The sequence below is a fragment of the Impatiens glandulifera genome, chromosome 2, assembly GCF_907164915.1.
Source record: "Impatiens glandulifera chromosome 2, dImpGla2.1, whole genome shotgun sequence".
Taxonomy (NCBI): Eukaryota; Viridiplantae; Streptophyta; class Magnoliopsida; order Ericales; family Balsaminaceae; genus Impatiens; species Impatiens glandulifera.
In genome coordinates, this window is record NC_061863.1 from 52,342,557 (window position 1) to 52,355,277 (window position 12,721).

General features: G+C 33.7%; 2 protein-coding genes across 2 annotated transcripts; both read right to left on the reverse strand.

The window, feature by feature from the left end:
• Positions 1-729: 729 nt before the first annotated feature.
• LOC124926635 (methionine adenosyltransferase 2 subunit beta) lies at positions 730-2,696 on the reverse strand. Its single transcript, XM_047466900.1, has 5 exons — positions 2,355-2,696; positions 1,753-1,912; positions 1,467-1,654; positions 1,271-1,394; positions 730-1,204 (listed from the first exon to the last, which is right to left on the reverse strand). Exons 1-5 carry the CDS (start codon positions 2,577-2,579, stop codon positions 1,023-1,025), a joined length of 879 nt encoding a protein of 292 aa, XP_047322856.1. The 5' UTR covers positions 2,580-2,696; the 3' UTR covers positions 730-1,022.
• Positions 2,697-6,434: 3,738 nt separating this feature from the next.
• On the reverse strand, positions 6,435-11,815 carry LOC124925890 (shaggy-related protein kinase theta-like). The gene is made up of 13 exons (XM_047466013.1): positions 11,473-11,815; positions 10,281-10,523; positions 10,069-10,158; positions 9,551-9,610; positions 9,187-9,459; positions 9,008-9,082; positions 8,170-8,226; positions 7,945-8,085; positions 7,421-7,471; positions 7,226-7,321; positions 7,063-7,146; positions 6,875-6,977; positions 6,435-6,786 (listed from the first exon to the last, which is right to left on the reverse strand). The coding sequence occupies exons 1-13, from the start codon at positions 11,530-11,532 to the stop codon at positions 6,725-6,727; spliced, it is 1,395 nt and encodes a 464-aa protein (XP_047321969.1). The 5' UTR covers positions 11,533-11,815; the 3' UTR covers positions 6,435-6,724.
• Positions 11,816-12,721: the final 906 nt, after the last annotated feature.

The following is a 12,721-nucleotide window of genomic DNA, read 5'->3' on the forward strand; positions in this document are numbered from 1 at the left end:
AGCCTCCTTCCGAGAATAAATCTTATTTTAAAAAAAATGTATCCTAGTCCGAATGTTTTCTGCGTGGATGATATATATAGCATTCTTGGAAAATGATATTTTTATCGGAATTCCATTGAAAAGTTGTCAAAATTACAATTGAACTAGTTTTTTTTCTTTGGTTACAAGATTTTTTTTTTCTTGACAAGTCATCTAGATTATAGTGTGGTTATATGATATAAAGATAGAATTATTTTTACTTTCTTTTATATTTGAATTAGAAATGTTATAATCCAAATTATTTAATATTTAGATTTTTTTTATAAACATAACTAAAATCAACCAGTCAATCAAATCAATGCTGACTTAACAATTTTAAAGACCGCGGAGCCTATCTATTCCCATTTCAAAATCCGTTTGTTTTTATAGTTATAAAAAATTATGTTATTTGGCTTAAAAAGTATAAATATATAATAAATTTTAAATTTTAAATTTTAAATTGATATGAAAATATTTTAGTTAATAATTGGAAAAGGAGATAAAATAATTGAAAACAAGGCTCTAGTTGTTGTGTTGAACAGTAGTGAAAAACTTTAACATTTTTATTAAACTCTTAAATGAGTTAAGTTTTTATCAAATTTAGATATTATTTATAAATATAATTTAATCAAAAATAAATTATTATTTTATTTAAACAAATATAATTAATTTTGTAAAGTGTTAATTGTTTTTTAAAATTGGTTTTATATATAAATAATAATTAATATAAATAAATTCTCGATTTTGTATGACATGATTGATTATGTTATTTTTACAAAGAGTACTTGATGTCTAAAAGATGGGATTATTTGAAAACAATGGTGAAATTATAATGAAGCAGCAGCAGCTTCTTCTTCTGCTTCAAGTGTCAATTTGACACCAACTCTGAATGGTGTAAGAGAAATGTCCAAAGTATGAACAAGTTTACTTATATCCATAGATATATCAGCCGGCGACTTTACGCCTCGGTCCACCTGCAACCAAACAAATTCGGTTAGTCGTTTTCAGTCAAACAATATCAAAAATAAATAAATAAATAAATAAATAGTACATACCGATGATGCGGAAACCGATCGAATCAACGACCTATTATATCCTCTAAAGTCGGCCACAGCCTCCGCCATCTCAACCCTCGATACCCTATCTGGCCCTCCAATATTCAGAACCAGTTGCATCTGATTACCATCTGCATCACACAAAATATTGAGAAGGGGTAGGAGGAGGATTAGTGTAAAGGTAATTTAACACCAACCAGATGTCCATTTGTTAATCAGCGTCGAGATGACGGTGACCAAGTCCTTGACAAAGACTGGACAACGAAACTCGTCTTGAAAGAAATCTAGAATCTCTCCTTTTGAAAGTCCGCTGTCTATCCACTGCAAATGTTGTAACTAAGAGATTAATTATTGGAGAAAAACAAATTGAGATTCAGTTTTAGAGTTGGGCACCTGAATCGGGAGGGATTTTGGAACGGGTGAGATAGTTTGTGGTCCGTAGATGATACTGCTTCTCAAGATTGCAAAGTTTGAGCAATGTGTGGAAATGAATTGCTCGGCTGCTACTTTTGACTTCCCATAGGTGTTAACCGGAATAGTTTCATCCTCTTCCTTGTAGAAAGACTTGATACCTTCATAAACTGTTAGAAACCAACCAAACAAACAAACAAACAAAAAAATGATTATTGGGAAATAACCCAAGATTAAACAAGGCCTTGATCTTATATAAAAATGAAACCTTGGTCTGTTGACAAATGAACGAGGAGAGTGTTGCGGTTTTTAAAGCTCGATAACCATTTGACGAGAGTGGAGGGCACATTGATAGACATTGCGGCTGTGGGATCCATTTCACAGGCGCGAGGAACAGAAAGCGCAGCGCAGTTGATCACCACATGGGGCTGCAAAAATCATTTGAATATCAATGACGGATGCGTTATTTCACTTGTTTAATTAATGAAATATATACATATGACCGACCCTAAATATAATGCAAGTAATTGTCTTTTTACAAAGAAGAGAATTTTAAGGGACCCTTACTAGGATCCTGATCAAACTAAGAAAGATTCAACTATCTGAATGCAGATGCAGATACATTTGGTTCCTCCTGGAAATAAAGCCTAGTTTTAAAAGAAGAATAAAATTGCATCATTCATATTCAAATGATAAAACTATTTGAAATCAAATATACCCCCACCCCCCTATTTTCCAATAGTGATCTCATGATCTGAATCAACATCAACACACACACACACACAGAGCTTGATGAGAAATGTGTTAACAAATGAAGCTAAATCATGTCTTTAACAAAGATTGATTGATTGATTTCATATAATTAATTACCTGGCCAAAGGCTTCGGAGATGGCTTGGAATCCATGTCCGGTACGCAAATCGACCTGGAAAACGAGACTCGAAGAAGGAGGAATGACGGCGAGTAGAGGCGAGTGGTGGGTGAAAGCCACATCGTAAGACGACGTCGTTCCTCCTCCTCCGGCGGAAAGATGTTGCAGTATATGCTGCCCTAAATAGCCTGTACCTCCCACAATCAGCAACTTTTTCTTCTCCATCTCTAATTCTTAAAGCTTCCTGCTTTCGCCGCCGGCCGGTCGGGGATCTTAAGTATACTAATTCACCGGCCACTACCGACTAGGAAGTTTCATCATCTCATCTTATATAATGGAGGAGGAGTGAGATTTATATCTAACATTTTCAATTTTCCTATTATTTTTATACTTGCCAGTATTTCGGTTAGTTAAAAATCAACTATTTTTTATTATGTTTATTCTACCAACCAAATTAAAACTATTTTTTTTTTAAAAGGTTAACTTTTAATAAAATGAACCAAAATGCCTTTAAACATTAAAAAAAAAATAAAAACAAAACAATAAATAAAAAAACAACATAAAATTTTTAAATGTTAATAAGATCAAAAAATTATCATCTCGTACAAACCCTATTTTTTTGGATTGAGGCGAACGCGTATAACATAAATCATTTGAGACACTCGTATCCATAATTTTTCCCTTCGAAAACTCTTCTATTTCTTTCTTTCCATATTGTCCACCACATGATGAGGGAAATTGGTTTTCAGTCGTCCGCGATTTTGTTGCTAGACACAATTCAATTCATTTGACCCAGAAATCAGCGACTTTTGATGGTGTATCCCAATGAAATTGAAGAAGGTTCTGCAGAAGAGTCCACAAGCTCTTGGTAAGGCACAATGTAGAAGAATATGATAAATGGATTCTTCACTCTTCAAACAACTGCTAGTGAGATAAAATCATTTCTTTTTCAGTTTGTTAGTTGTCAAGACTCCTCCATTAATAGCTTCCCAACTAAAAAACGAGATTTTTGATGAAATTTTTTATTTCCACACCTCTTTTCAAGGAAACCGAGATTGAGTATTTTGGAGACACGCATGACAAATGTAGTTAGTTTTAAAATTAGGAGAGCCAGATAAAGAAACTTGTCGTTAGTCTCTAGGTCAATCAAAATATTGGTAAGAGCATCTATGAGGAGAACTCGTCTCCCCTCCTCTTTGGTGGAAAGTCGTCTATTTAAAGGAATTCTCCAAACAATTTGGTTAGATGTGAGATGAAAACAGTCTGCCACTTTAGTCTCATTTTTATTAGAGATCTTAAAAAGATCCCGATAAGTGTTTAACAATTTTTCGCTTGGGTGCCACAAATCATTCCAAAAATCATTTTTCTTACCATTACCAACCGTAAAAATGAGAAGGGAATGCAGCTTCTCCTATGTTTTACAGATACACCCCCATAGGCTTCTACCTATAAATTTTCTACTAGAAAGAGACATTCATTTGTTATCTCGAAGTCCATATTTGGCGATGATTGCTTTTTTTTAGAGACTTGTGTTTTCGTTGAGGAATCTCCACCACCATTTACAGAGGAGCAAAGTGTTAAAAAGGGAGAAATCCCTGATTCCGAGTCCGTTGTCAACAACTTCAAGCTTTGTTGTGTTCCATCTCACCAAATGATTGATTTTAGATAGTTAGAGTTATCCCAGAGGAAATTCCTAATGATTGTGTCCATTTTGCTGGTCACCTATGCAGGAATAGGAAAGAGTGACATAGTGAATGTTGAGATTGTGGCGATGGAGTTTTTAATGAGGACCAATCTACCGCCTTTAGAGAGAAATTTGCTCTTCCAAAGTGGCAACATATTTCCAATTTTCTTGATGATAGGATTCCAAATATCCTTGCAACTGAATTTAGCCGAGAGGAAAGTCGAGATACTTTGATGGGAGAGAACTAATTTTGAACCCCAGAATTTTGGTCAATGATTGGGTGTCAATAACATTACCGATGAAAAAAGTTTAAACTTTTCTTTATTAATCTTCAACCCCGAACATGCCTAAAAAAGAATAAGAATCTTCCGAAGAGAGTGAAGGTTTTCTGTTGTAGGTTTAGTAAGACAAAAGTATCATTAGTAAAAAGTAAGTGGGATATGTAGTGGGGTCTTCTCGTCGTTCCTATATTAATTCCGTGAAAAGACTAGCATTGATGGCTCTCTCGAATAGTTTTGACAAACCTTCCATAACCACCGTGAAAAGAAGAGATGATAAAGATCCCCTTGTCTAAGTTCTCTCGAATTTTGAAAAACCCAAATACCTTGTCGTTAATAAAAATTGAGAACTTAGGTTTAGTAACACAAATTTTGATCCACCTTCTCTATTTTACTCCAAAACCCATATTTTTGAGGAGAGAAAAGAGAAAATTCCAACTCACGTGATCAAAAGTTTTTTCGATATCAAGTTTACAAAGACAATTCGTCCCCTTACTTCTAGTAATAGAGTCAATGCACTCATTTGCGATGGGAGAAACGGCAGTGATCTGTCTATCTTGTACGAACGTCATCTGGTTAGGAGAAATAAGTTCTGGTAAAAGAACTTTGAGTCTATTGGCTAAAGTTTTCGCCAAAATTTTATAAAAACTCATCACAAGGCTAATAGGTCTGAAATGTTTGAGTTCTTTGGTCCCTTGAATCTTCCTAACAATGACAATAAAACTAGAATTTCATAATTTCTCAAAGGAAGCCATAACATGAAAGTCCTTGATCGAGCTCAAATAGTCCTCCTTAATAAATTCCCAAGACTCTTTAATAAAAGTGATTGTGTATCCATCGGGACCAGGTGATTTTTCTCCATCACAACTTGTAATACCTTTTCAAATCTCTTCAATTGTAAAATCTTGTTCGATAGAGAACTTTTGTTGCTCGCTAATTTTGTTAAAATTGTTTCCTCTCAAAATCGGTCTGTCAGAAACTGGCTCTGTGAGAAGATTTTCATAGAAAGAGAGAATGGAATTCCGAATGAAGTTTTCCTCGACAATCTCAATCTCGTCTCACCTTAATGATAGATATCTGATTAAATTTTCTTCGATAGTTTGTAAAGTTGTGGAAAACCTGTTATTAGAATCTCCTTCTTAAGTCATTTACATCGTGATTTTTGTCTTGCGTTATTTTCTTCCCATTTATAAAAAAAGTCGAGTTTATCCATGAGGGTGCATCTCTTATAGGTTTCGCTTCAATCAGATCTCTTTCTTTTTTTAAACTGTCAATCTTTTTCTAAACTGTCAATGATATCAATATCTTGGAAAACATTAGTAATTTTAAAACGAAGAGCCATCGTTAAAACTAAACTATAAGTAATTAACTTGGTTAATTATAAAATTAATAAATAAAAAGAGTTTATTTTAAATAAAAATTTTAATTTAAAAATTATTTATATATATATATATATAATTAATTAAAAATAATAATAAACAAAATGATACTAAAAAAGTATTGTGCTTATAAAATTAAATACATAAATATATAAAAAAAAAATTGCAAAATTATAAAATAAATAATGTTCTTAAATAAAACTTGTTAGTAAGTACTCTCTTAAAATTGTAAGATTTTAAAATTTATTTATACTAAAAGATTCTTGTTTAAAAGAAAACAAAAACTCATAATTTGGTGCCGGAGGGTCATGTTCAATAGTTCTCTCCACACGACCAACTAAAAAAAAGTGTTATTAATGATTACAAGACTTATTATTGAATTTGCTCTTGAACTGTCTGTTAATTCCTTACTATAGATCAACTAACTTAGATGACTTAGTCATTGACCTTTTTGGTATTCCTAACAAAAACATTTTGTTTCTTTACTGTCTTCAAACTTCAAAACCTAATAATTTCAATGCATAGCAACAATCACAAAATGCTTAATAATAGCCAAAAAGAAGTGAGTTTATCCCAAATGATGAACACAAAAAAGAAGAAAGATAAAAACAAGTCACAAAACACAAAAGATGAAAATTTGGGAGAAATTATTAAGAAAACTTAGATTTCTTGCATCCCAACCAAATTATTTAGACTTCTATGTTCCCACAAGTGGATGGATGGATGTAACAGAGTAAAATTGAAGAAAAAAACAATTGATAACTCACCTAAATAGTACACAAAGTTACATATACAACAACCAAACGAGGAAATTATAAAATAAAATAAAAAATAAAAGGTAACAGGTGCCACCTACAGCTTAAATCCACCCCCACATCTCCTTAAAGGATGTTGCCCCTTCTTAGGTAGCTGCTCTCCCTTCCCTCAACTAGTATCCCCAAATGAAAATTTTAATAAAAAAAAAAAAGAGCCTCCTTTACATCCCCTCCTCTCCCATAAGCAGTATAATAACTGCTTCACCAGCTCCGATTATTTCCTCAAGTGTTCAGGAATAAGTTGTTGACGCAATTCAGGAGAAACGCCTACCAACTCTAAAACAATCCGATTTTTACATGGTCAGAAAGAAACAAATCAAGAAAATAAAACCTCAAGGATTTCAAGAAAGCATTAACAACCAACCTTGTGCTGTGAAATTGAATAGAGAAGGAAGGGGTCGACCACTAGGCAAACATAAATTTGCTTGTCTTATATCATTGAAGAAAGGGTGTGCACATGCCTCCAGCTAAAATAACATTAATGCACTTAATAATATGCAAATTTATTCTCAACAACATTAACTTGTACTATGTAAATATGCTTCAACTTACAGGTGTGCAACGTAGCTTTGGTGAATACTGAAGTAACCGTGACACCAGATCCACAGCTTCAGGTGGCAGTCTTTTTTGAAATATCTACACAACATTGTTTTTATTCACTATAAATAACAGTATTATTAACTTATCAAGTTCCCCCATTAAGTTACAGATATACCTTGTGCCATGGGTGAGCCTTAATCTGAGGAAACTTGTACTCATTGTAATTTGGATTCATGCATTTAATTTCCTCTCTGGTTGGTGTTCCAAGAATCTAATGAGATACACAAAAGGGAAACAAACAAAAAACTTAAATGGTAATCTCATATGATTGATCAAAAAATACAGATCGATGACAGACTCCCTTTACAACCTTAATGATCTCCACCAGCTGATCAACCCCACTTTCTCCAGGAAACAGTGGCTGCATCAGGAAACATAATCACTTACTGTCAGAAACTAAAAAATAAAAGTAAAAATGGTCCACCAACCGGACATTACAAGATGCTGCTCAGAAAAATAAGGCCTTGTTTGATCTGGGGTTATTTGAATAACCATGTTTGATGTAGTTTATGAAAAAAAAAAGGTTATTTGAGTAAAAGACATATAGGGTGTTTTTGAGGATTTGAATGATGTGATTGATGAATAGATTGGATGGTGAGTTATTTGGAAATGATCCCAAATAAACCACATCAAACAAGGCCCCCAAGAGTTCAAAAACGTGTGCTGATAGATACTAAATACATGACAAACATATGTTGATTTAGCTTTCAATATTATTTATGAATGTTGGGGTGTACAAGTTAGTTCCTTCAATCAATCAGCAATGAAAGATTTTAAACATGTTTTTCCATTTAGTCAGATTTATACTACTACGAACTACTCAGTTGCACTCACTTGTCCAAGAAGTAGCTCGGCCAAAACACACCCTGCAGACCACATATCGATTGCTGTTGTGTACTCTGTAGCTCCAAAAATCAGTTCAGGTGCCCTGTAATACCTGGAGCAGATATATGATATGTTGGGTTCACCAGGAACCTGCAGCAGTAAGTAAAGATTGAGTCATTCTTTCAATTCACATTCCAAAATCCTCTAAAATTGCATCCATCAAACAAAACGTACCAACATCTTTGCACTCCCAAAATCACATATTTTTAGCTCATGAGAATGGGAATTGACCTGCAGAATTTAAAAATAAATTAGAGCAGAGTAGATGATGGTGTGCTCATGTGATCAATCCTAGATATGCCATAAAGAGAAATTATTCTTTCTATCTCGCTACTCTTTTTGGGTAAATTTGTACTTTGACCTTCCAATTCTATTTGATAATTGGGCTTCCAACTACTAAGCCAAGATGTGGATTGTTTAGAATAATTTCCAAATAAACCCTATCCCATCAACCATCAATTCTTCAATCTAGTCTTTCAAATCATCAACTAATATATAAAATTATCATTACTTTATTATTCATGGCATTTAAAGATATTATTTACTGAGGATATTTTCGTACTTCTATTCAAATAAACCACTCTTAATATCAAATAAGTTTTTTTCCCAAACAACCAGATTATTTCCAAATAATTCAGCATCAAACAAGCTCCAAGTCTTAGATTCAAATATATATAAATAGAAGCATATGTTCTTCAAATAGTTGGTTAGTTAAACAACTTTCCCACCCACATATCGGCAGTATATCTAGGTTAAATATAGGCGACTAAGATGGGATGAGCTACAAACTGAACCTAACACCTGTGGAAGTGGCCAAATCTCAAACATATTCGAGGAGAGTGAGAACAGATGACATAGAGAAAGAAATAGGTCTCTTCCCTGAGAGCTTAAAGCAAAACTAGGTATATCTCCTAAGCAAACATTACCTAGCAAATTATGGCAACTGCTTCAGAATGCAATACTTGTCACGGTGACATGCAAGTGGTGAGTTGAATATACAGAGAAGACTTACCAGTAAATTTTGTGGTTTAATATCACGGTGACACACTCCAATTACATTGTGTATATAATTAAGAGCACGACATATCTGCAAATTAAAAACATGAACAATAATAATAAAGATTCTAGAATCTAAACACATGTATGAAAGAAATCAGGTCTTAAGCAGTCTGAGGTATAAACATCTCTTACCTGATATGTGTATAATTGCACATAAATCATGGGCATGTACTGATTTATTCTACTGTAGTGCCTTGAAACTCGATAGACAGTTTCAGGTACATATTCCATGACAAGATTAAGATACACATCATCATTATCGGTGGTAGAGAAGAAACATGATTTTAGCTTAAGAACATTAGGATGATCGAGCAAGCGCATAATCTGAAGTTCCCTATTCTTGTATCTCTTATCCTGCAACACCTTCTTTATTGCCACAGCTTCACTAGTTTCCAAGCACTTCGCCTAGATTATATAACAAGAGAATGACTGAATAATAAATTAACAGCTAATCAAGCAAGAAATGGGGACAATAAATTTGGTAATTTTAAGTTACCTGGTAAACAACACCAAATGAGCCAGTGCCGACCACACGCTCTGTCATGTACGAAATTGTCTGCAAGAGAAGAAGAGTATATGTACAAGTCATTCAAAGAAAGGACCAATGGTCCTGGTGCAAGTAGAAACACCCAACAAACCCAGGAAACAATAAGCACCCAGAATGAGGACCAAGTTGACCACAAACTGGATGCATATTGACATTCTAATGAGTAACCTAATACGAGGGGAAAGGGTTAAGACAAATGCCTTTTGGTTGAAGTCTGTGGTTGGGATGTCTACTGGTTAGGGATAAAGGGTGATTATGAGAAATGGAAGTTCATAGAATAGTATAAATAGAATATTAGTTGTTATGTTTTAGTTAAGCATAAAGGGTCATCATGAACCCGACGATGAGTTTAATGTTCAAGGAATCATAAACGGCCCAACACTTGGAATTCACACCAAATGCATATAGAACAATATTGCATCTTTAGGTTTTTATATACCAAAATCATTAGAAACTAAAGTGGTTACCTGTTTCTCATGTCCATCTCGACCACCCATTGTTGTGACAATTATTTGACCTTTTTCTGTTCCACTACCAGAAACAACAGTTTCCATGTCCTACAAATATGAACATACAATTTATAATGTAAAGAAAATGTAGAACAAGCAAAAACAGTTAGGTATTCAAACGATGCACTCCATATATATAACGATATAGCCAGAAAACAGTAATATTTTACATTATCATCAACTCTGTCTCCCTTGATTTTCATTTCATGCATTTCTTTCGGAAGCTCATCATAACCAGATTTATCAGTTTGAGCAATAGAGGAATCATTGGATGTGCTTGCAACAGCTTCTTGAGCAATTGAAATATTTTGATCAGCGTGGCTTGCAGCTTCCTCCTCCAAATAATTGGTTCCCAATCCCCTCTGTTCTACCTCTTGATCAACCTTCACCTTGCCAATGTTAGGATCCTCAGCCTGTAATTATAGTTGGATATTGTGATGTGACCAGAAATTAAGCATATTATTTTCAGTTGCTTACAATGTTGACAATTGATTACATCACATTACATTGTGCTATCATACTTTGTTTGCAACACATTACTTGGTGCTATCTTACAAACAGGTTCAAACGATGGGCACAAACAGAAAACTAGTGCAATGGCATAGCCACTGTAGTCAGTAACTCTTTAAAGCTTTGTGATATTCCTCTTTGTTACTATAAATGGAACAACTATATCCAGTCCACAACCGCATTTATTTGGACACTCCCAGCACACGTAGTAAAAATTAACAAAGAAAGGCTACGAAAATCATTCAAATGTTAAATAATTTGCCTATTTCTCTAGTCACATAATGCTGAACAGTGTCAGATTTAAACAAGCAAATATAGGAAAATAACATAGCTGTGGATCAGAAAGTAAAATATGAGTTACTGTCCCAAAATGATGAAATATAGATTACATCAATGCCTATACCAGGATTTTGTGATCGCATAGTATTAGTATAGAAGAACGTGAAATGGATACTGCATAAGCTTAAAATCCCCTGAGATAGATGTGATTTAGCAATCTATAGATAATACATGCATGAACCAGTTATTAAAGATGTCCTGCCGCACTTATGGATAGAGATTTCTTGAATATCTAAATGTCATGTATCAAAACCGCCAATACAAGTTACAAAAAATGAATAATAATGATAGATGCAAACAACTGATATGATTTTAAAGAGACAATACAGAAGCATATGATTATGAACAAAATGAATAGGAACGCGCAACATTCCTGAGGTAGAGACGATAAACATTCACTCTTGCATTTGGCCTATCTATGAAGGTAATACAGTGAAATGGAAGACGATGAAGATAAGCTAGCGCATATTCCTAGAATGAAAGTCAGATCATGAAGAATTAAGAGATGATTACCGGATCGGAAATTGAGGTACGGCCGGAGGCAATGCTCTTGAGGCGACGCATGACATTCATTATGAAATCGAGATCAGAAACCCTAACTAATGTCTCTTATTTTTCAATCTCTCTCTCTCAAATCTCTCCAAAGATCATAACACTGACATTATCAAGAGATTTGATATAAAACAAAAAGGCGACTCAATTCCTACCTCTCTCTCTCTCTCTGTATCTCCTCCGCGGTTCTACAGGGAGAGGAAGAAGAAGAAGAAGAAGGAAGGCTGGAAAATCGAAAGAAAATTGATTTCTCTCTCCCAGCTCCGCCCTCTTTCTCTCTCTAAAACCTCCTTCTGTTGCAACTCTCTCCCTCTAAAAAAACTCCAAATGTTTCAACATCTTTTCCATCCCGGTCTTCTAAATCCAAAATTGAACCTAAACTATTCACCAATATTCAATTTGGACCTATAAAAATTTATCTTAACTAAATTAGTCAAATATTTTGTATAGAAAATAAAAATGAAAACATTCCAAGATAACAATTTAAAACCATCACGATAACCTATTTGAACCGATTGGTATGGTTTTTCTTCGCTTTTATCGTAAATTGGAAAAAAAATCTTAAATATAATTATCAGGGTTCGGAACTGGATGATATTTATATGTCCTGCACCCACCGAACCGTACTCAAATTTGTTTTTAATGTAATCATTCTTTTTTTTCTTTTTTTTTTATTAAAAGTTTTTTCTATTTTCTTATTCCAAACAATATAATAGACTCCGAATAATGTATCGATCTCGAATCTAAGTCCTGATTCCAAATAATATATACTGGATGAATAATGTATCGATCTCGACTAATAATATATATTGGATGAATAATGTATCGATCCCCAATCGGACTCTGAATAATATATATAATGGTAAGAGTCGGCTTAAGAAACCAAAATGTCACGAATTCGATTCCATATGAAAGCGTTTTGAGTAAAAGCGAGAATCATGACTGGGTTGTCAGATTAGTTCTCCTTTAATTTCCAATATATATATATTATAATATATTAATTTGGATCAAGTTTGAGGGCTTTTGATGGTTATTTTGAAACTTAAGGGTGCATTTGAATCTCTCATACAAAGTATGAAGGTGAAATTAACATAAAACGCTAGTTAATAAAATAAAAATGGCAATGATTTGTATTTACGGTGGTCAAACTTTGACTCATCTACGTGTCGATTGATCCATCAGTTTTTTTTTTCTTTTTTGTTGAGACCTT